This window comes from Leptidea sinapis, chromosome 4 (genome assembly GCF_905404315.1).
Source record: "Leptidea sinapis chromosome 4, ilLepSina1.1, whole genome shotgun sequence".
Taxonomy (NCBI): domain Eukaryota; kingdom Metazoa; phylum Arthropoda; class Insecta; order Lepidoptera; family Pieridae; genus Leptidea; species Leptidea sinapis.
In genome coordinates this window covers 809,806-835,806 of record NC_066268.1, presented here as the reverse complement: position 1 = coordinate 835,806, position 26,001 = coordinate 809,806, and the positions used below count along the sequence as shown (strand labels likewise).

At 36.9% G+C, this 26,001-nt stretch overlaps 1 protein-coding gene across 1 annotated transcript in view; it reads left to right on the top strand.

Moving 5' to 3' along the window:
- The first annotated feature begins 4,221 nt into the window (after positions 1-4,221).
- LOC126979998 (lysine-specific demethylase RSBN1L) overlaps positions 4,222-26,001 on the top strand; it is a 33,962-nt gene continuing 12,182 nt past the window's right edge. The window contains exons 1-8 of the mRNA XM_050829608.1: positions 4,222-4,616; positions 13,861-14,545; positions 15,843-15,998; positions 16,821-16,938; positions 17,732-17,920; positions 21,129-21,269; positions 21,965-22,101; positions 23,022-23,161. Of these exons, the coding sequence (XP_050685565.1) occupies positions 4,406-4,616; positions 13,861-14,545; positions 15,843-15,998; positions 16,821-16,938; positions 17,732-17,920; positions 21,129-21,269; positions 21,965-22,101; positions 23,022-23,161 (1,777 nt within the window). The 5' untranslated portion in view covers positions 4,222-4,405. The remainder of the gene's footprint in view (positions 4,617-13,860; positions 14,546-15,842; positions 15,999-16,820; positions 16,939-17,731; positions 17,921-21,128; positions 21,270-21,964; positions 22,102-23,021; positions 23,162-26,001) is intronic.

The window sequence follows — 26,001 nt, the reverse complement described above, 5'->3', positions numbered from 1 at the left end:
AATAAAATATTTTATTAACAAATAACCTCTCCTTACATCAACATATTAGTATTAATATTTATTAACATAACATTTAAGTCTTATCCTAAGCTTTTCTTAAGTTAAACAAATTTTAATACGAGTAGTACAACTTAGATTAGTAGTTAACACTTCTGTCCTTATGAGTCGCACACGTATTTTTGAAAAAAAAAATAATTTTACATAAAGACCCAGGTACTATTAGGTCCGCGTCCGCATCTATATGTGTGTCTACAGGTCCCATAGTGGTAACGCAGAAACCGATCATCAGCTGCGTTCAAGCGGCAATTGACGACGTGCTTGCACAGATCCCCTCCGCTGAAATCCTAGTCTTGGGTGATTTCAACGGGCACAATGCCGAATGGCTTGGATCACGTACCACAGACTACGCAGGGCGATCTGTGCATAATTTTGCATTGGCGTATGGTCTATCCCAATTGGTTGAGTCACCAACGCGGCTCCCGGATGTGGATAGCCACATGCCCTCCTTATTAGATTTTCTGCTGACTACACATCCCGATGTTTACCAGGTCTTTGATGACGCCCCTCTCGGAACGTCCGACCATTGCCTGGTCAGGAGTGTAGTGCCTATCCGACGCCAACGTCGCAGACCACCAGTGACCCGTCGCGTTTGGCACTACAAGTCAGCAGATTGGGATAGGATGCGTTCCTTTTTTGCATCCTACACTTGAGGCAAGGTTTGAATCCCTTTGGATGATCCTAGTGCCTGCGCCGTTGCAGTAGCCGATGAGATACGTTGAGTGTTATAGTGATCGTTGTCGAAAGCTGCTCTTGGTAACTTCAATCAGCCGTCCCTGCCGCCGTTGCACATGAGGAATGACACCCTGGCCCATACGGCAGAAGAGAAAGCCGATCTCCTGTGTGCTCTTTTCGCCTCCAAGTCGACTCTTGACGACAACGGAAAAACACCGCCGACCATCCCGCGGTGTCAGAGCTCTATGCCTGAAGTACAGTTCAGACAGAAAATCGTAAGGCGAGCTCTGTTTTCGTTGGGCGTCAGGAAGTCGAGCGGGGCGGATGGCATTTCTCCAATCGTGCTTAGAACGTGTGCCCCTGAGTTGAAGCCGGTGCTACAGCATTTATTCCGGCACTCTTATTCAAAAGGCGTAGTCCCTGACTCATGGAAGTCAGCCCTTGTCCATCCGATCCAAAAAAAAGGAGACAGTTCGGATCCGGCAAACTACAGGCTTATTGCTATTACCTCCTTGCTCTCCAAAATCATGGAGAGCATAATCAACCGCCAGCTCTTGGTATACCTAGAGGGTCACTAGTTGATCAATGACCGACAGTACGGCTTTCGCCATGGTCGGTCGGCAGGTGATCTTCTGGTATACCTAACACATAGATGGGCGGCGGCTATTGAAAGCAAGGGGGAAGGCCTGGCAGTTAGCCTGGATATAGCGAAGGCCTTTGATTGTGTATGGCACACAGCACTCCTCTCAAAACTTCCATCATTTGGGCTTCCCGAGAGCTTGTGCAAGTGGAACTCCAGCTTCGGACGGATATTGCTCGAACTCGAAGCCCGCGAATGCTGGAGTGCCTCAAGGCTGTGTGCAATCTCCCACTCTGTTTCTTCTGCATATCAATGCTATGCAACATATATTACTATGCAGATGACAGCACTGGTGATGCCGTATACACGGGCTTTGCAGGTCTCTCTCAGGAAATCATCGACCAGTGCCGGCAGAAACTTGTGTCTTCTATCGAGTTCTTGAACTTCTACGAGGTAAATTGAACCTTGTCCAATTTAATCCCCAGAAGACTCAAGTTTGCGCGTTTACCACTAAAAAAACCGCATTTGTCGTATCACCGCTCTTCGAAAACACTTCCCTTAAAGCCTCGCCTAGTATCGGAATACTGGGTCTCGAAATCTCGAGTGATTGGCAATTTCGTGGCCATCTGGAGGGCAAAACCAAATTGGCTTCGAAGAAACTGGGCGTCATTAATAGAGCACGGCAATACTTCAAGCCGGCCCACATTCTAGCGCTCTACACAGCGCAGGTACGGCCACACATGGAGTATTGCTGTCATATCTGGTCAGGCGCACCCCAGTATCAGCTGGATCCATTTGACCGCGTGCAACGTAGAGGCTGCGTAGAGATGTCGCTTCATTGTGTGTCTTCTACCGCATTTAACACGGGGAGTGCTCCGAAGAGCTGTTTAACCTGATTCCTGCCGCCGAATTCCACATTCGCACGACACGCCACAAGTTAGGATATCATCCCCACCATCTGGATGTGTGGCGATCCTCCACAGTGCTGTTTTCAAGGAGCTTTCTTCCACGTACCACAAAGCTGTGAATTAATCTTCCTTGTGCAGTGTTTCCGGGACGATACGACTTGGGTACCTTCAAAAAAAGCGCGTACACCTTCCTTACAGGCCGGCAACGATCCTGTGATTCCTCTGGTGTTGCAAGAGATTGTGGCCGGCGGTGATCACTTAAGAACAGGTGACCCGTACGCCCGTTTGTCCTCATATCCCATAAAATAAAATAAAAAAAAAGATCTTTACGACCCGTTAACATTTATGAGCGGCTCGCTATTAGTTAGGTAATTTAGTAACAGTACTTTTTTTTATGAAAATAAGGGATGAGACGAGCAGGACGTTCAGCTGATGGTAATTGATACGCCCTGTCCATTACAATGCAGTGCCGATCAGAATTCTTGAAAAACCGCAAAACTTCTGAGCGGCACTACAACTGCGTTCAGACTTATGATGTTAATTCTCATTTGCCCAGTAATTTCAAAGCTACGGCGCCCTTCATACCGAAACACAGTAATGTTTACACATTACTGCTCCACGGCAGAAAGAGCCGCCGTTGTGGTAACCATAATCTAGCCGGCATCATCAATACTTAACATTATATAAGGTCTTGACGCATAGCCATTCACAAAACTGGTACCATTAAATGAAGTAAAAAGGACAAATTTGGCAAAAATATTTATTATGTAAGTTGGAAAATGGTGTTGTGGTATCAGAACGCCAAACGCCACATGACATTATGCCTCATAGTCTAACCGGACTGTACTCCATGGTACGTCGCATCGTCCATCGCAAAAAAATATTATTAATAACGTCCGGACTGTACTGACTACGACGGCGGACCAATTGGTGCGAGGCGCCCATTAGCGCCCACCGGACCGTACGATGGACTGGTCATACCAAATCCAAACATGGCTATTTGTATGAGACATGAGTACCGGTACGCAACTGAGCGAACCGGTACAACTGCCGATGGCGTGGGCAGGGTGGCTCGTTCATATCGCTCCCCATCTTTGCTACTTTTAGTCGTTAAGCTGACTGACTATTTATATTTATAACCACACATTAAAATAATATAATATTTGTAGGTATGGTATTTATGACTTACAGCCCACTTACAGACGGGTGGATAATAGAGTTTTGGTAATAATGGTGCCCTTGGCTAACCTTCAAGCACGTATCTATCATTATTTTACGAACCGGTTTTTTTATATCTTATATTTCAACAATAAAATATTTTTTCATGTTTTAGAGTGCGATTGTTAGGTGTCCGATTAGTAAATAAATCTCTGATGTGAACATCTGGTGCATCCCAGTATCACTTCAAATTGGTTCAGACTGCGGGGGACCTAGAACTGTCGGAGTGTTACGAAGAGCTGTTTGAGTGGTCCTCCAAAGCCTCCAACTTCAATCTTTACACCACATGTCAAAAATTAATATATTAATAGCATCCTCAGCATCCGGATGAGTGGCGTGGTGTTTTAATACTTAATAATGTAATGATATTATTAAGCACAACAATTAGATTAATAAATTAAAATTTATTAATAAGCCGAACTGTTAAAACTCTATTTTACTTTTAAAGGACATCTAGTGTACATCGAGATACTTTTTTGTGAACATATATTATTATTCCTATTTCGATGAGTTCAACATTGTTAGAGGTTATATAAACATACACAAGATGTCGCATCACGGCTAAGTATTGTTTTAAAATTAATTATTTATAATCTAAATTTAAGTTTCTATAAACTAATAAACTTACTTACTTTATTTTATAATATTAATAGTTATTAAAAACTAAATATAAAAATACTATTTAGAATATTGATATGGCATTTTGGCAATAGAATGCCAAAAGTACTCTGTGGACTCAGTCGACCGTGGCCAAAAAGTAGCCGTCATAAAAAAGAAAATAGAAACGCAAAGTACATACTAAATGGCGTCTAAAGTTGTTTTTTATTCGCGATAAGTGAATTAATGTTCAGATATTATGTATTGCGTTCGTATTAAATAAGCAATTACATTTCTTTTGGATTTGTTAATGTTTCGGTAATGATTTGTAACTAATACGACAAGGCAACTCGTGTTGTGGCGTGTAACAATGGCGTCGGATAATTCTATGAAATCCCATGTAAAAGTTGGTGACAATCACAATTTCGGTGAAGATAATAGCCCCGGTGATGGTAAACTAGTAGTCGTTGAAGGTGGCAAGCGCCGGCGAATGAGTCATGAGCATAAAAATCTTACGAAATTGGGCTCCATATCAAACGTGCCAACTAATTCGAAACACGCAACATCTGCAGATTCCAAAGGTACGTAGACATAATCATTGTAATTTAATGATCAATCACTTGTACACGCCCAATATTTACTAAAAGTGATTATATTTACATCTATGTACTGTTTTGGTGGGAAATATGTTAACCTATCATATTTACTGAGTTACATCACTTTAATGGAGGTCATTGGTGTTTATAAACAATTGATATATTTTTTGTTCTACTTATTAATTTATTTTACGTCAAATGTAATAGACTTTCTATGGACAATTACATATTATAACAAAATTTTACTATCACCAAGAAATGTAGCAACACAATACTGACCTTGTTTAGTGGATCTACTTTCTATTCTCTATTTATTTTTTCGTTTTGTAATGTGAATTGATTCTTGCAACGAGAGAATATTAAAGTTAAGCTTGATATTCAATGACCTATGAAATCTCAAAACTTGGATAGTACTATACCTTTTGTGAACTATTTCTCAGGATTTCTCTCAAGGTGACTGTATCACTCGCACCGTCATCTCAAATAAAATTGTGAATTGAATATCTCAACAGGTTCTACTTGGTGCAATTACTCTAAAATTTGAAATGAAAGCAACATTTAGTGATGCTAATGCCACATTTAATTTAATGAGTAAAATAAATCCACATGTCATTCACAAAAAAAATATCACAATAAGCAGGCTCAACTTAGTCATAATTTGCTTACAACATTGTTTTATTGGTCAACAGGTGTTTGATATGTGATTTTTATATATATTGGTAATGTAAAATATACCTACATATATTCAAATACAACAAAATAGGTCATAATAGAAATATAAAATACATCATTTAAACACTTAGTACAATATATTTCACAATTTTGCACACAAGACTATTTCCAACAGCATTTGTTAATGCAAATCCCCACTTGTCATGAATTAAAACACTTAAACTACATGAAAGGTTGGCAGATTTTCAGTCAGGCCTGTGTAATGGCCTTACTGTACAACTCCAAAAGGTATCCAGTCTGCTGACATTAGTGGTGGTTCATTGCCAAGCCAAAATCTTGGACTTGGATAAAAGCCCAGGTTCTATAGCTCATACAAGATTCCAAGGGTCCATTTCATGATGTCACACTGCAGGCCACAGTATAATAAGTTGCCTCATGCAACATCATATGATGTGGCAATGAATGTGTTAAGACATTAATACAGCCATTAATATTGCCTTCCATAACAAATATCAATACTACAAAAACCCATCATTTATCTTTATAGATTATCATAGTGTCGCAACATGGGCAAAAACATTATTACCTATCACTTCCATAAGAATTTTTAACTCACTGTATTGTAAACATGTCCTAATTATTGGTTGACTCTTTTGTACACTGTGTATTGTTACACTTAAATTACATATCAATGTCATTTGGCATACATATGCATAATGAATCCTGCAATTTGCTTCATAAGTCATTAATTCATGTGTTTTAGAATTGAATAGTCACTCCATTAAATTCTTAAAACAGAACGGCTCCTTAACAAGGAAGCTGTTATTATATATGTGAGAATCAGTAGGGAGCATACATAATGTGATTTTTTTGTAGCCTTTTAACCTCCCTAACTGTGAAGTTAGACAGACTGTTTGTGTGAGTTTTAATTCTGGAGTTCAAGAATTTTACAGGTCTATGGATTTTGTTATAGGCAACTGAAATAATAAGCAATTGGCCCAACCGATTCTAAACAGGCACATTATGCAATAACACACACAGTAATATAATTTGAGTTGAAACACAGCACTGATGATAATAAGTGATTCTGCGAAACACTTAAAGCAATAAACTAGCAGAACAAATTCAAGAAATATATTAAAGCTTCTTTGACAAAGAAGGCTTGCTATAGTGGAGGTAATATAACAAACAAACTCATACAAAACACAAACCCACCTTATTACAAATATAAACCACAAATAGTTTTAGAAAATGATAAATAAAAATTTTATTTTGATATCTTCTTACAGACAGAACTATCCACTCACTACAATAGACTGGATATTTATATATATGTATATTTCAGTATATTTCTCTAGGAGTGATCTCCAAGAGAAATATAAATAAAATAACCTTCCTGATAGATATTGCTGTTCCCAACACTCATAACTTACCAAAAACAATTTCTGAAAAAATCAACAAATACGCTGAACTGAAGGATGAAGTAGCTAGAATCTGAAACCAAAATAAAGTATACGTAAATCCAATAGTCCTTTCCACCACAGGTGTTATCCCAAACCTTTCTGTAATCTGTAACATAGTCTCAAACTATTAGAATTAAAGGAAACTTTTTACATCACCGACAAAAGACTCAATCTTAAGTACATGTACAAATTGACGAACACGACAATCCACCCAACACATAAATTTAACACACCACACACAGCATTTACATGATTTTGACCCCTAAATGCAGACAAACCAGAGAAAGGCTGAGAAAAATTATCAAATATAAAATTCACATGTCACAATGTTCGTTCCCACACTTCTCCGAAATGGCTTGACCGATTCTCATGAAATTTTGTAAGCATATTGAGTAGGTTTGAGAATCGGCCAACATCTATTTTTCATACCCCTAAATATTAAGGGTGGTCCACACGATTTTTTTTTAAATTTGTTTGATTATGAGTCAGCATTATAAAAATACATACAACTTCAAATTTTCACCCATCTACGATCAACAGTTACTTTTGTATCGCGATTCTAATATCGGCAATACAATGTTTGCTGGGTCAGCTATATAAATAAATAATTATTATATAATTAATTATTATAATATATATAATATAAATAATTATTATATAATTTATATGATGGGATGGAGATCAGTTCTTCTTCTAAACTTTCTAACCCTTCTAACTTCTTTCAAATCTCCTTTACAAACTGCCATAGCTTCATGACATTTTTTTACCGAGTGTTGTTGCAATATGTTATATTATTGTCACTCCTTGTGGTAAGTAAATATATTTCTATTTCTAATAACATCTACATTGTTTCGATATTACAGTAGGAAGATAAATACAATTTTCAATAAATATAATCTATAAATGTCTGAGATTTTAAGAAATATCACTTAATTGTATTTGCCCATACCTTAACCTCTAGTCCTCGAGATAAAGTAGTCTTATGTGACTAGTTTAGCTGTTTCGAAATTATGTAGTTTACTAGCAGACCAGACACGCTGTTGCTGAAAAAACATGTTATAAGTATTTGGGAATAATAAAGCCAAACAAAATTAATGATTTTATGATATGTAGTAATAGAATGATAAGGATTAATTAAGTATTTGTGTAAACAACTTTTACATAACCACTTTTATTATTGCCAATTTTTAAAGTATTAAAATGAATATAGTATGTTATCCTTAAGGGATAGACATATACCATCACAGACTTTTCTGTAGATCTATATAAGATAGACAATTCCATATTACATTATGGTGTATGGGATGTACAGTACGGTGGAATTGTGTATCTTATATTGGTCTACAGGAAAGTCTGTGATGGCATATGTCTATCTCTTAAGAATAACATTCTATATTTACTTTAATACTTTAAAAAATTGGCTAAACTAGCTTAAATAATAAAGGGTATTATAGTGTAAAAGCTGTGTACATACTTAAATATGATATTATTCCTTATCATTTTATTACTACATAATCAACTTTGATAACACATTTCCGATGGCTTTATACTACATTATTCGGGTCAGCTAGTACACAATATAAATGAAAACAAAACTGCATAATTGGCAAATATTAAAATTGTACTTCATCTGTGTCAGAAGTTATATGAGCCGTAATGCTTGCTTTAACCTAGACAGTAATTCAAATTCAAATATGTATTTTTATTCAAAATAGGGATTAAAATCACTTTTTGCACATCAAAAACTACCACCCAAAATTGGATGTTGCCTTCATTCCCAGTTGATATCAAGAAAATAATTTATGTTATAATAACCTTTACAACACAAACGTTAATTAACAATGTTTTTAAAATCGTAGCACATTTTGTTTTGTACATTTTCGGATATCATATTGTAAAAGCATATACATCGCCCAAAAAAAGCATAACTTACTCAACCAGGTAGTAAGTCTTTTCGGTAAAAAATTTCGGCAGAGTATCGTATTGTATTGCTTCTAAGAATTGACGAATTCCGTTACTTTGTCATCCCATAATCAGAACCTAACCAAACTCTCACCAGTTACAACTACCTTAGAAGTATACTAGTCAAAACAAAATAAGGATCACCACGTTTTTACTGTATTCTCATGAATTATTGAGGTTAAAAGGTTGATTAATGATTCAATTGGATAAATTAATTGATTTTTATTGTAGGCAGCATAAAATAATGATGCAAACAATTAAATAAAGAAATTTTCTCAACTTTTTTCTAAAATATAGCATTTTTGCAAAAATAATTAGTAAGGAAAAAAAATTCTGAAAAAAAAAAAACAAAATGTTGATTGATATGTGACTTTCCTCCTCAATATCTAGTATACCCTCCTCGTTTTCTAATCCAATCTGGAAGCCTAGAAGGTACACTCTCCTAGCTTGATTTCAGAACGTTTATTAGCTGTCTTTCATCGTGCACAGGTTGGTTTCTGCTTCGAACACTGTGTTTCAGTAAATCCCACATGTGTTCAATGGTATTGATATCCGGACTTTTTGCAGGCCAGGGTAACACCTGTATACCAGCCTCCTCTAGGGCTTCTCTGGTGGCCCTAGCTGTATGAGCGCGAGCATTATCGTGCATCAGATGGAGACTTGCGCCGCTTCTCTGTGCGTATAAGACCACATGGGGTCTTATGACGTCCTCCATGTAACGTTGAGCTGTTAGTGTGCCTTCGTTTAGAATTACCAACTCGGTTCTGCCTGACATAGAGATTCCTCTCCATACCATAACATAGAGGCCCCCAAATATGTCATTAGGATACAAGCATCCAAAAATCGCTCACTTTCACGCCTCCAGACGGTCATCACTAAAAACTTTAACTATGCACTCATCCGTAAACAATACTGTCCTCCTAATCATTCATATCCCATGCCAGATGCTGCCTTGCGAACGATGAGCACTTGTTAATGGTATCCGCACTACGCGTCTCCTAGAGAAATGCTGGTCCTCGTGGTTCTAATGCTTTTATCACTAACACATGTACCGATCGCCTGCCGCAAACGGATTTGTAAGGAGCGGGCTGGCCTGTGCTGGCTGTGTGCAGTCCTTCTGTGCGCTAGTTGCTCAAACTTTGCCAAATCCCCGTCTTCTGGTTAGACAGCCAGTCTCTTGAAAACGATTCCAAGTATTTTGGATGGCTCAGAACGCCACAGAACGCTGTGGTGCGGCTGGCCTTCTTGAAGCAATGTTACGGCCCTAGTTACGGTTGGCAAGTCCATATGACGTCGAATTTTTGGCAAAACTTTTTATAATGTTAATTTAGCCACTAGTTAAAAAAAACAGTGTTCTTGACAGAATCGTCAATTTGACTGAGTTGAAATGCGTCTTAAAATCGGGTAGAATCAAGTGGTTCCAATAAATTATCAAAAACTACCCACTTCAAACAATTATGCAGATGGAGTACTCAAAAAAAATCTAGTGGCCCTTGTTTTGTTTTGACTAGTATATATCCTTAACAATAAAAAAAGAATCATCGAAATCGGTAGGCGAGATTTTGGGTTATTCGTATTTTTGTCGCGCACATACTTATGGCAAATTTATGACTTTTATGGCTATCTCGTGAATGCAGCTTTCATTGTCAAATCTGGAACGAATTTTTCCCGTATGGTACCATTGTACCATACGGGAAGCACCAGGCATTCAAACAAAAAAAGAATCATCTAAATTGGTTCACCCAGTCTGAAAAAGTTGAGAAGCTAACAAACATAAAATAATACCGGCGAAATAGCAAAAGCATGCTTATAGTTAGGATAATTTTAGTGAATGTATGTAAAAGCTATCGAAACAAGCTATAAGACCATGCATAAATTGTTAATATCGTGTTTTGTTTTATTTTACACTTGAATTGATTCTTGCAACGAGAGAATATTAAAGTTAAGCTTGATATTCAATGACCTATGAAATCTCAAAACTTGGATAGTACTATACTTTTTTTCAACTATTTAAATATTTACTTCATGATATAAGTCAGGATTTCTCTCAAGGTGACTGTATCACTCGCACCGTCATCTCAAATAAAATTGTGAATTTAATATCTCAACAGGTTCTACTTGGTGCAATTACTCTAAAATTTGAAATGAAAGCAACATTTAGTGATGCTAATGCCACATTTAATTTAATGAGTAAAATAAATCCACATGTCATTCACAAAAAAAATATCACAATAAGCAGGCTCAACTTAGTCATAATTTGCTTACAACATTGTTTTATTGGTCAACAGGTGTTTGATATGTGATTTTTATATATATTGGTAATGTAAAATATACCTACATATATTCAAATACAACAAAATAGGTCATAATAGAAATATAAAATACATCATTTAAACACTTTAGTACAATATATTTCACAATTTTGCACACAAGACTATTTCCAACAGCATTTGTTAATGCAAATCCCCACTTGTCATGAATTAAAACACTTAAACTACATGAAAGGTTGGCAGATTTTCAGTCAGGCCTGTGTAATGGCCTTACTGTACAACTCCAAAAGGTATCCAGTCTGCTGACATTAGTGGTGGTTCATTGCCAAGCCAAAATCTTGGACTTGGATAAAAGCCCAGGTTCTATAGCTCATACAAGATTCCAAGGGTCCATCTCATGATGTCACACTGCAGGCCACAGTATAATAAGCTGCCTCATGCAACATCATATGATGTGGCAATGAATGTGTTAAGACATTAATACAGCCATTAATATTGCCTTCCATAACAAATATCAATACTACAAAAACCCATCATTTATCTTTATAGATTATCATAGTGTCGCAACATGGGCAAAAACATTATTACCTATCACTTCCATAAGAATTTTTAACTCACTGTATTGTAAACATGTCCTAATTATTGGTTGACTCTTTTGTACACTGTGTATTGTTACACTTAAATTACATATCAATGTCATTTGGCATACATATGCATAATGAATCCTGCAATTTGCTTCATAAGTCATTAATTCATGTGTTTTAGAATTGAATAGTCACTCCATTAAATTCTTAAAACAGAACGGCTCCTTAACAAGGAAGCTGTTATTATATATGTGAGAATCAGTAGGGAGCATACATAATGTGATTTTTTTGTAGCCTTTTAACCTCCCTAACTGTGAAGGTAGACAGACTGTTTGTGTGAGTTTTAATTCTGGAGTTCAAGAATTTTACAGGTCTATGGATTTTGTTATAGGCAACTGAAATAATAAGCAATTGGCCCAACCGATTCTAAACAGGCACATTATGCAATAACACACACAGTAATATAATTTTAGTTGAAACACAGCACTGATGATAATAAGTGATTCTGCGAAACACTTAAAGCAATAAACTAGCACAAGAACAAATTCAAGAAATATATTAAAGCTTCTTTGACAAAGAAGGCTTGCTATAGTGGAGGTAATATAACAAACAAACTCATACAAAACACAAACCCACCTTATTACAAATATAAACCACAAATAGTTTTAGAAAATGATAAATAAAATTTTTATTTTGATATCTTCTTACAGACAGAACTATCCACTCACTACAATAGACTGGATATTTATATATATGTATATTTCAGTATATTTCTCTAGGAGTGATCTCCAAGAGAAATATAAATAAAATAACCTTCCTGATAGATATTGCTGTTCCCAACACTCATAACTTACCAAAAACTATTTCTGAAAAAATCAACAAATACGCTGAACTGAAGGATGAAGTAGCTAGAATCTGAAACCAAAATAAAGTATACGTAAATCCAATAGTCCTTTCCACCACAGGTGTTATCCCAAACCTTTCTGTAATCTGTAACATAGTCTCAAACTATTAGAATTAAAGGAAACTTTTTACATCACCGACAAAAGACTCAATCTTAAGTACATGTACAAATTGACGAACACGACAATCCACCCAACACGTAAATTTAACACACCACACACAGCATTTACATGATTTTGACCCCTAAATGCAGACAAACCAGAGAAAGGCTGAGAATAATTATCCAATATAAAAATAATCTTATATATAAAATTCTCATGTCACATTGTTCGTTCCCGCACTTCTCCGAAACGGCTTGACAGATTCTCATGAAATATTGAGTAGGTCTGAGAATCGGCCAACATCTATTTTTCATACCCCTAAATGTAAAGGGTGGTCCACACGATTTCTTTTTTTAATTTTTTTGACATTTTTTTTTAAATTTGTTTGATTATGAGTCAGCATTAAAAAAATACATACAACTTCAAATTTTCACCCATCTACGATCAACAGTTACTTTTGTATCGCGATTCTAATATTGGCAATACAACGTTTGCTGGGTCAGCTAGTTATAATATAATAAAAATATAAATAATTATTATATAATTTATATGATGGGATGGAGATCAGTTCTTCTTCTAAACTTTCTAACCCTTCTAACTTCTTTCAAATCTCCTTTACAAACTGCTGTAGCTTCATGACATTTTTTTACCGAGTGTTGTTGCAATATGTTATATTGTCACTCCTTGTGGTAAATAAATAGAAATAAATAAATTAGAAATAGAATCTAATAACATCTACACTGTCTCGATATTACAGTAGGAAGATAAATACAATGTTCAATAAATATAATTTATAAATGTCTGAGATTTTAAGAAATATCACTTAATTGTATTTGCCCAAACCTTAACCTCTAGTCTTAGAGATAAAGTAGTCTTATGTGACTAGTTTAGCTGTTTTGAAATTATTTAGTTTACTAGCAGACCAGACACGCTGTTGCTGAAAAAACATGATATAAGTATTTGGGAATAATAAAGCCAAACGAAATTAATGATTTTATGATATGTAGTAATAGAATGATAAGGATTAATTAAGTATTTGTGTAAACAACTTTTACATAACTTTTATTATTGCCAATTTTTAAAGTATTAAAATGAATATACTATGTTATCCTTAAGGGATAGACATATACCATCACAGACTTTTCTGTAGATCTAAATCATCATAATGGTGAGAATCTTAGGTGGCGCATTTGCATATTTTCGCCAATATCGTCCCACTCGACACTTCCCTAACTTAAGTAATACATATATAAATCGTCATTTTGTATTTATAGGAAAGAAAAGAAAGCTCAGCTCAGAATCAAAGGACCTATGCAGATGGGGTGAAAATACGCGACCCGCAAAACTCAGCAAGATATGGCCAGTGTTTGACTCGGGAGGATTTGGGAACACCATGATCCTCACAATGAATATCTTACACAATAAACCATATAAGAAGAACCCCCTGTTGTTTGACAAGTGTGAATTAGACGTTAACCAGCATGACTGGTTCGGTGGTATCAACACAGGGTGGAAACAAATGCAACTGTCAAACACAATACCAAATGATGGGACCACAAGACGTATTTATTCATCTGTGTCTAGACAGCTGAGGATAATTAATAACCACTTTCAGCATTCTATGTATAGGTATAAGTACCCAAAGGTCACAAGGTCCAATGTGCTTCTAGAGAATTCTAACACCCGTGGAATGACCACGCATATAAGCATGTCTATGAAAGCTATAAAGTTCCAAGCTGCACCTAGAAGGGAACTTCCCTGTTACGGCAATTTGGAGTTGCCCTTCAAAATTAAACAGGAGCCGATGACAACACATCAAGTGTATCCAAGTATCAAAAGAAGTATAAAGGCTGAAGTTGAAAAAGTCCAAAGTGATACAAAGTTTCAAGTTGAAAGGGATAAGGTGAAAGATGAGCGGGATAAGGAGAAGGATAAGGACAGGGAGAGAGAAAGAGAGAGGTGAGATTCCTTTATTCCCCTATAAATGTAATTAGTATAATTTCATTAATGTTAAATACATTGTGTAGGGAATGATAGACTTACATTCTCGTTTCAATATGTTTTAATATTTTTTTTAGATTTTTCGACAAGGATCAAAATATAGATTCATTTCGACTTATTCATCTTATTTTTAATAATATAAAACAATAAGCTATTAATCCCCGGTATTAGTAGGTAAGGCATTCACTTGAGGTTACGTTTCTTTTATGACAATAAGGGACAAGACGAGCAGGATGTTCAGCTGATGGTAATTTAAATGCCCTGCCCATTACAATGCAGTGCCGCTCAGGATTCTTGAACATTTCAAAAATTCTGAGTGGCACTGCGCTCGTCTCCTTGAAACATACGATTTTAAGTCTCGGTTGCCCAGTAATTTCACTAGCAACGGCGCCATTCTGACCAAAACACAATAATGTTTACACATTACTACATCACGGCAGAAATAGGCGCCGTTGTGGTACCCATAACCTAGCTGGCATCCTGTGCAAAGCAGTCTCCCACCAGTATTGGTTAAGGAAAATAATATTGACACAAATTATCTTTCACCATACTAGGCATCGCCTGTACTAGCCTATGGGTACAGGACAACGACATATTTAATACAATATACTTACTTTTACATACATAAATGCATATAAACATCCATAACTCGGAAACAAACAACCATATTCATTATATAATTTTTTGCACCTACCGGTATTCGAACCTGGGACCTCTAGCGCAGTAGGCAGGGTCACTAACCACTGGGCTATATAGGTCGTCTCACAGCACTTCGCAAGATTAGGATGTAGGTTTTAGCGGGCTGTTTTCCGCAACTCCGCGTCTTATGTGCGCCTATTTTGCGTGATGAGTTGACGGTGTTACTCCTGCCACCCCAATTCTACCAGGAGGCCCAACAGACCCTTGATTTTGCCGGTGACTTCGGCCTTCCGAGGTATTCCGCCACCTCTTGACACTCAAGAATCAAATGGATGGCTGTTTCTTCCGCCTCTAAAATGGCTCTGCAGATAGGGTTCGGGAGTTCTCAAGATTAAAAAAATTATATTATCAACAACTTAACTAGCTGTTGCACCCTTTAAACCGAAACATTAATAGTGATTTGCCCCCTACTGGATGCGATAGATCGTCCTACCAAGTTGTAAGTCTCCATGTTGATATTTTTATATTTTTGCATAAATATTGTTGGTTTGTCAAATAGAGGAAAATAAAAAATAAAATAAACTAGACTGTTTCTAATCACCACTACCGGTTTCAGATCCAGTCACTCGTCACGGCACGCGTGCCAGCAATGTCGGCGCAGAGCTCGTATAAAGCGGTGCTCCATCGGGGTGCAGTGCAAGAGAGAACGGACCACACCTACTTGGGGACCTTTGGCTCATTCCCTGGACTTGAAGGAGATGAAGTACCACAGGTATTTTTAACATCCCGCTTGTAAATTTTCAAATTCGAGAAGTTATTGGTTTTAACCCCGTTTTTCGAAAATCGAGTTTTCATCAGATCTCGAAGATTTAAGCCTAGGCAGCTTTCCTATTTCCGCGATGGTTTCCGTATGTATGTATGTATGTGTGTGTGTGTGTGTGTGTGTGTGTGTGTGTGGATGTATGTAAACCTCTTATAACTTTTGAACTGCTCGACCGATTTCATCGAGGTTGGCGCCATTCGAAAGGGCTTGACCAAACTTAGATTTTGAATACAATTCGGACCGATTGCAACCGGTAGATTTTAAGAAATCTAAAAAATAACAACGAAAAAGATTTTCTGAATAAGGTTTTTTGGAATAGTTTTTAAACGGCTTTACCGATCGACTGAAAAGCGGTTTATTCATTCAAAAATAATTACAGTTTAAATATTTATAAGATAGGGTTTTGTTTAACTTAAACAAAACATATACAATTATAATAAAGGATGATTTTTTATTTAAATAAAACTCTTTTAAAGGATTAAAACGCGTGTAATTGTAACTTTGTTTTTACATTAGATGTTTGCGTAAAAGGTTACATTTTTATTTTAGTTAACCCGACGTTTCAAGACCTTTCCAGATCTCGTTTTCAGCGGGGCAATTAAAATCTAACTTTTACGCAAAAATCACATGTAAATAAAACACAGTTACAATAACACGCGTTTTAATCCTTTTAAATGTGTAACACTCGCGTTAATCTTAGGAAATACAATGATTTTTTACTTTATTCGGCTGCATTAAATTTGAAGACTTATGTTGGTCGTTTATTTTCAGGCTAATGCGGGTAGAAACACATCCGAACGGTGGCGCTAGTGTCGTATATTTACATCAGAATGACGTTGACATGCTCAATACTGTGCAGCAGGAAGTGCTGGCGAAGGAGTTTCTAAAGGTGTGTAATTTCATGTCATTCTTAAATCGTATTTGCAATATTTTTTTTTTATTCTCAGTATATAAATAGCATGTGCTTATATCATTTATACCTCTTAAAGGTTCTCAACGTGGGCGATAACGCCCCCTTGTGGGCGTTTGAGACTTGCGGAGGGCAGTAGAAGACCCAGAGAAAATTAGGGGGCATTCAGATGGGGCGTGGCTAGATTAAAAAAAATAGTCTAAAAAGGCAAAAAATATACGAAAATACTCTAGAAAAAAACGTATTAGAAACATGCGCCATCTCAATGCCCCCTAATTTTCTCTGGGTCTTCTACTGCCCCCCCGAAAGTCTCATACGCCCACAAGGGGGCGTTATCGCCCACGTTGAGAACCTATGCCCAAGATAGACTGTGATAGAAATGTCTGTACAATATTGTATATTTTTATTGAAAAGAGCGCAAAAAAAGAATGCTGGGAGAGTTTCTTGCGCCGCTTCTTCTCTCTCAGAGCGCCATTTGTTTCCGAAGCGGTAGTATTACCTAGTAGTACCTATAAGAAAAATGACATCTAAAAGATTTCTAAAGGAATCAATTTTGAGAAAATAAATGCCTTTTTATGAATAAATATAATACTTGCATACATACGTAAACAATATCACTTAAAATAAAAATTGTTTAGGTTTGAAAGAGCGACCTCTCAAGTCAATTTCCTAATATATAATTCCATGCCATTTCATATCTTTGTAGTACTTTGTAGTCATTAGATATTAGATCTTGCAGCTGTTTGATAATGATTGATTGTAATTTTGCCAGTTGGTGTTCTCGGAGGACAGCGAGGGTTGGGCCAACTTTGTGTGTGGAGTCGTCCAAGGTGCTGCCGCCAGACTGCCGTGCCTGCTGAGCTACCTGTCGGACAGGTATCCCACGCTGCCGGTGAAGGCGGGAGTACTAGCTCGCGCCAGTGACATAGAGACTACCACCATCAGCCGGTACTTCCAACAGGTGAACAGCGTAACATTGAGTATAATGATACATACAGGGCCCTTATGAGTCTTCCGAGATGCTACAGCGCATCAGGCATCTTCGTGGAGGGTGGGGTCCCTGATTTCTTCGCTGTAATAAGAACGAGAATCGCGACATTTTGGAGTCGATTGCGCAGCTCAAAAAATAAAATGCTCACCGCTATATCTGACGATATCAGGAGCCCTATATATAAATGATGGATAACTGTTCACATGGAAAATAACAAAAAATAAATTGGACATGTAATTAATATTATGAATTTTTATAGCTTTACTAGCTGCCCCGACAGACGTTGTTCTGTAGATAGTAAAAAAACAACTGTTTTATATTTCAAAACATCAAAAATTATTTCGTAAATATGCTCCCTGTTGTTAGAATGAAATTGTTTCACAGCGGAACTGTCAAACCGTGCGTCACTAAATTCTCTCATAGAAAATATGTCCATACAAAACAAATATTGAAAATAAAAATATTTATGGGTCCCAAATCGAAATAAAAACTACCCTATCTCTCAAGTTGGACCAAACTGCACTCCATGAAGTAATCACCATTAAAATCCGTTCATTAGTTTAGGAGTCCATTGAGGACAAACATTGTGACACGAGATTTATATATATTAAGATATTTTGGACACCACACCCTTATACAGTGATGGTTTTCTAGTTTTTAAGTTTACTTTTAATTAGAATAAATAATTAATGTTAACTATGGGACGTAATTGGCCTGAAATAAAAGAATTATTATTATTGATATGATACACACTAAGGCTTCTTCTTGTACTGGACGCGGGAGATGCACAATACGATGCGGTTTTACAACGAAATAAAAAAAATTTTCGTAAACAAAAATATGGAATATTATTTTCTATTTGTCACAAAGTGGTGCCAACTCGGCATGTTTGCTGGTTTGAAAATCAGCGCTGGTCTTCCGTTGCGACATTTGGTCACATCGCCTTTAAGTTAATATAATATAAAATAATAACGGACTATAGGTAAGATAAAACTATTCAAAAAGAAAAGTGAAATAATGAAACAAATAAGAAGAAACTTACACGTAATTAATTTTAATTATATTTAACACCGCAGTGTATCTCGGTTTGTGAAAACGAGTGGTCCAATTTAGATTTACTAGTTTACTCTGTGGGCTATCTTTGTCTATTTTGATAGATCGCTAAAATGAACAAAAGAAAGATTGGATATCTTTTCATAAATGTATATTTCGTCTGTCTTAACAGGATTACAAATAGTTTCTTGTGTAGCTTAACTGTAACGGCCTTACTAATAAAATTGGCATACAGTTATAACTAATCATAAACCAAGAAAATGCAAAATGTTTACAAATAGACATTTTGCTTACGATTGGTTTATTCGGACGTATAACGTTTCCCGCGTTTATTTGCCAGGCTGCGTGTCATTCGGAGAACTTCATAATTATCATTGTTTTGACAGTGTTGTCACCGATATTGTAAACATTTTGCATATTCTTTGTTTATGCTTAGTTATAACTTTAGACCGAGTTTATTTGTAAGGCCGTTAGTGTCTTTCTTTCTTTTCTTCCTACTATAGCTCCTGTGGAAGGTAAACCACAAGTTTGCCAATGTCACGTTAAGGTAGACCACCAAGCTTAGAGTATTCTTTTACTAATTTTAATGGTATTGATCGGTGCTTAAGATTGAAACAAGTTTTATTTTCTTCTGAAACTACTAAAAACTGTCTACCTGAAACAAATATACATTCTGTTAGGACTATAAGGGACATACACAAATATAATTACTTAAATTATTTGATATAAGTACTTAGTGCTATTTTCAACTTAATCTTATTTATTTTAATATATTTACACAAAATATATACAAAAGGAGTGAAAACTAACTAACTAAGGGAGAGGAGACATTTAAAGGAAGTTGGGCGGGGAATTTCAGGAGGTATAAAATTGTATAAAGAAGGTTGTGTTAAAGGGCAATTGAAGAATAAATGATCCACGTTTCCCTCATCTAGACCACATTCACACAAGGAATTGTCCCTAATTCTTATTTTAGCCAAAAATACTGGGGTACAAGCATGATAAAAACGTAAACAACAAATAGTTGTATATGACAGTTAGATGAAGTATGATTGAGAAAATAGGTAACGAAGTAATATTTGAGTTATTTGATTGGTTGAGATGTATGGCTTGAAATAATGATATAATTCAACGTAATACGGTCGATGTAATGAAATCTGTCAAACGTGTTTTAATTGTTAAGAAAACCTACTTTCCGTGGTAGTATAAATTTGACAAATATTTTTTTCAAAATTAACTGTATAAAAAGCTTTGTGCCTCACTCGATCAAAGGCTTTCTCACTGCTAACGCCTCAAATCCTTCCGCCCTGAGCATATACAAGTGAAGTGAGCACCTTTATCATCCATAGTCGAGTTGGACGAGAAACGAAAATCAGATGTATTTTTCGCGTCTCGCGCCAGCGATTAGATAATCATCCCTATGCAGTGAAGGAATGGCAGGCTGACAGAAATTATCTTGGACAGACTTAGCGAGTGAACGAGAAGACTTCATTTTACGAATATAAAATCCCATTCCTCCAAGATATCTAAAAAACAAGGACTCGGTTCGAATAATGCAGTCTTTAAAATGCCTACTAAAGCACAAATAAAATTTGAAAAACAAAATTTTATGAACGATGCGAGATTCGAACCCACGACTTCCGGCGTTCCGTGCCGGTGCTCTAACCAAGTGAGCTAACCGTTCGAGTACCGCTTCGTTATAAAATTCTAATAACAACCTGAGAGTTGAATAAAGCAAACAGAATTTTATAACGAGGCCGGTACTCGAACGGTTAGCGCAGTTGGTAAGAGCACCGGCACGGAACGCCGGAGGTCGTGGGTTCGAATCCCGCATCGTTCATAAAATTTTGTTTTTCAAATTTTATTTGTGTATTAATCCTAGAAGTTTATCACTTAAAAAAAACATAACATATTGTTTATGCCTACTAAGGGTTATTGCTAGGTATTTATCGTAAGGTAAAATTTATTGGATGGGTATTCAATAGAAAAAAAATACCTCTATTTAGTTACAATGTGTGTGATAATTACATTACTATTTATAATAACTACATTACTATTGCTTAAATTTTTTACTTAAAAAAGTAAAAGATAAAATTATTTAATTAAACCAATATTACTTCCACAGGTACAACAAAGCTACGCGGCAGGCACATTCCGTTGCGGACCTCTGCATCAGATCTCGTTAGTTGGTACAGTCCACGAGGAGGTCGGGGGATACTTCCCCGACATGCTCGATATGCTCTGCGAATGTCCCTTCCTTAGAATGGTGAGTTGTCGCCTAAAAATTAAGTTTCTGAATTGGTGACATTAAATTTTATACACAAATAAAATTTGAAAAAAAAAAAAAAAATTATGAAGGATGCGGGACTGGAACCCACGACCTCTCGCTTTTCGTGCGAGTGCCCTGCCAACTGAGGTTCGAGTGACGTATCGTCATAAAATCTTGTATGCTTTGTTCAACTGTCAGGTTGTGGTTAACACTTTAAAAAAAAAAACAACAAATTGATTAAATTGTATTTTAAAATCTCAATATTCATAGCAATTAAAATGAAATAAGTTTTTATAGAAAAAAAATGATTGGTGAATTTGTAAAAATAGGTTATATAATTTATATGTCTTATGTCTTATGCTCTTGCTGTTAGACAACAAATCAAAACAGGCCAGGAGTAATAATTTAGTGTGCTTGACAAGCTACACGTTACACTCGCGTTTTGTATGATACGAGCATTGCTTAATATAGAGTTTAGTTCTAAACTCAATTTATTTCGACGTTTTCACAGCTGTCGTCTATTTAGACGTATTAATGATCTAAGAAAATTAGTTTTGAATCGGTGGTTTACGTTATAAGTAGTCACTCACACAAGATGGCAGAAAACTACCCCACCTAGCAGACATCCTGCGCAAAGAAACCCCCCCATTGTTTGTTTCGGAATCAAGTGAATGATTATATTTTTATTTCAGACAATGCCGTGGGGTCCAATGTCGGCTGTGGAAATGGATCCACAGGAATCGAATGATGGTCCAATACTGTGGATAAGGCCGGGGGAACAACTGGTGCCCACTGCTGAACTGGGGAAGAGTCCTATTAAGAAGAGACGGTAATTATTTAAACTCCCCATTCCTTTCATATAATGTCTTATCGCCAATGTATGTCTTAATTAAATTCAATCATATTTATTCAAAATAGGATTAAATATCACTTATCACCCATTTAAAAAGGTATGCCTCAGGCCGTGAATGAACGGGCGCCGTAGCTTGTGAAATTACTGGTCAAATGAGACTTAACATATTATGACTCATGGTGACGAGCGCTATTGTGGTGCAACTCACAATTTTTGGGTTTTACAAGAATCCTGAATGGCGCTGCATTGTAACGGGCAGGGCGTATCAAATACCATCAGCTGAACGACCTGCTCGTCTAATCCCATATTTTCAAATAAAAAAGGAAAGTTCGAGAATCCAGGTAGGTCATATGAGTAATAAAAGATAAAAAAAGTTAATTTTTATCTTTACATTAGCTGTGCCCCGCGGTTTCACCCGCGTTTTTCTCGTTTCCGTGGAAATACCGAGATAAAATATTGCCTATATTATAGCCTGTACATCATTTTGTTCTATTGTCAATAGTTTTGCAGCGCACGCAAAAATAGGTTTTTCGATTTTACACCTTGTGTTACAAAATAGCAATTTTATTACGGATCTTTTTCTCGGATTTTTATACACCCTTCCTCGATAAATGGACTACCCAACTGAAAGAATCATTCAAATTGGACCAGTAGTACCAGAGATTAGCGCGTTCAATCAAACAAACAAACAAACACTGCAGCTTTATAATATTAGTATAGATTGAAATTGAAACTAAATAAGTTAAGACTCAATTTTTATTACACAACGTTTTTCTTATTATTTATTTTAAGAATATTTTTCAAGAATCCTGAGCAGCAATGGCATTGTAATAGGCAGGGCGGATCAATTACCATCATCTGAATGTCCTGCTCGCTTCATAAAAGAAACATTACAGGACGGGTATCAACGAGCTCCGAAACCTTCAGTACCTGCCTCGATACAGCGAGGCGCGGGAGTTCTTGTTCGAAGACCGCACGCGGGCTCACGCCGACCACGTGGGCCATGGTCTGGACCGGATCACCACGGCCGCTGTCGGTATGTCACCCCAGCCTGTCATCAAACCCACAGAGCACCTTTGTATATTGTATTACTAGTTAATAGAGAACTAACTCAACTATTAAAATGGGAAAGACAAACTACCGCCATCTGTTATCGTGTTTTGAAAACTTTAAGGCAAAGCTACTCATACCTATACCTAGTATTTATAATTGTTACCTATATAACTATGGTTAATACAAATATGGGTCTCGAAATCTCTTTGTTGTTATATTAATAACAACAAAATAATTTTTAATTCATTTATTTTTCCTTTTATAACATTAATTGTATAATATTTTTCGCATTCACTTTAAATGTATCCTCATAATTATTAGACTCCTTGTTATTTCACAAACAATAACAGATCACATTGATACAATAACAAAAGAATCACTGTGTCATGATTAAATTATTATGTATGAGTGAACAAACGAACTTAACAGATATAGATGTAAATCACTAACAATAAAACACACACGGCCTCACAAATAAAATTGGCATAAAGTTATAACTAATCATGAACCAAGAAAATGCAAAATGTTTACAAACAAGACATATTGCTTACGATTGGTTTATTCGGACGTATTACGTTTCCCGCGTTTATTTGCAAGGCAGCTTGTCATTTGGAAAACTTCAGAATTATCATTGTTTTGACAGTGTTGTCAACGATATTGTAAACATTTTGCATATTCCTTGTTTATGCTTAGTTATAACTTTATACCAAGTTTATTTGTAAGGCCGCAAGTCTTTGTTCTTCCAGAAAAATCACAAATCACAAAACACAACATACAACACAAGTTGAGACACTGGCGGCCATTTGTCTATAATTGTCATTGCGCCGTGCACGTGACATTTTAATATTTTGGATTTTCTATGACAGCATCGACATCTCTGTGGAGGTTTTGTACATATTATAATGCTATAAAATTAGAATACTAATATTTGTAATTACTACTGCATTATTTGAGTACTTTTTAATTTTTTATAGTTGTATTTACTTTATTACCGTTGCGATACAACTAAGATTGCATAACCTGCCCAAACCTGCCCTGTGCACTTCAATTATATTATGTGATCATCGCGCTAGAAAATGCCTTTGTTCAATCGATCGTAGATTGATCTTAGAAGTGAGGGTTATCAATGTAAAAAAACATAACATATTGTTTAGGTTTACAAGAGCAACATCTTAGGTCAATTTCCTAATATGCAAATATTGGGGTTGATCAGGTTATCGACTGTAAATTAGATCCTGTAGATGAAGCCACAACCTGACAGTTGAACAAAGCAAACAAGATCTTATAACGATGCGTTACTCGAACGGTTGACTCAGTTGGTTAGAGCACCGGCACGGAACGCCGGAGGTCGTGGGTTCGAGTCCCGCATCGTTCATAAAATTTTGTTTTTCAAATTTAATTTGTTCAATATAATAATAATAATAATAGCCTTTTATGCAGGCAAAAACTAATCCTAATACATGACTCTTATCTAATAGCTTAAATGTCTGTGTGCCTCTGGGCAAAGGCCTCCTTCGCCAGTTCTTCTCCACTCTTACACAAATAAAATTTGAAAACAAAATTTTATGAACGATGCGGGATTCGAACCCATGACCTATGGCGTTCCGTGCCAGTGCTCTAACCAACTCAGCTAACCGTTCGAGTGACGTATCGTCATAAAATCTTGTACAAGCATTTGTTCAACTCTGGAAAAGGGAGTTTGAGGGTACCGGCTCTACCAGAGACGGAGAATCCCTCCCCGAGCATTCGGGCTCGGGCTGTCCCTCGTATTCTGGGTAGGGTACAGTACCGCGCATTTTACAGGACAAACAGGGCACCAACACCATGGCACCCCGCTCCACGCTTAATGTAGACTTATGTAACATCAGGGGAATTCACTCCAATTTAAAACGCCGTCCACCACCACTTTGAGACGGCGCAGCCGGCCTTGTGTTTCCTTACAGAGACGCAGATATCTCGACCTAGCGATACGTCATATTTAACGTATATTTTTACGTATAATTTTGTACCCAGGGGGTACAAAATTGAGCATAATTATTTGCCTTATGCCGGGGTATGTGTGTACGTTAGGGAAGATATCTGCTGTCGCCGTCTCGGCAATTTTGAGGGTAGGGACCTGGCTTCTCTCTGGCTCCGCCTAGATTTAGAGGACCGCGTCCGCATCTCTGCGTGTGTCTACAGGTCCCATAGTGGTAACGCAGAAACGGATCACCTCATGGGCTGCGTTCAAACGGCATTTGATGACGTGCTTGCACAGATCCCCTCCGCTGAAATCGTCGTCTTGGGTGATTTCAACAGGCACAATGCCGAATTTCTTGGATCACGTACCACAGACTACGCAGGGCGATCTTTGCATAATTTTGCATTGGCGTATGGTCTGTCCCAATCGGTTGAGTCGCCAACGCGGCTCCTGGTTGTGGATAACCACATGCCGTCCTTATTAGATCTTCTGCTGACTAGATAGTTACCAGGTGTCTGTCGACGCCCCTCTCGGAACGTCCGACCATTGCCTGGTCAGGAGTGTAGTGCCTATCCGACGCCAACGTCGCAGACCACCAGCGACCCGCCCCGTTTGGCACTACAAGTCAGCAGATTGGGATAGGATGCGTTCCTTTTTTGCATCCTACCCTTGGGGCAAGGTTTTTTTCCCTTCGGATGATCCTAGTTCCTGCGCCGTTGCAGTAGCCGATGTGATACTGAAGGGCATGGATATTTTCATTCCAAGCTCTGTAGTACCGATCGGTGGCAGATCACAGCCCTGGTTCGATGCGTCAGTTAAAGCAGCTTCTGACTACAAAAAACCTGCGTATCGAACTTGGGTTG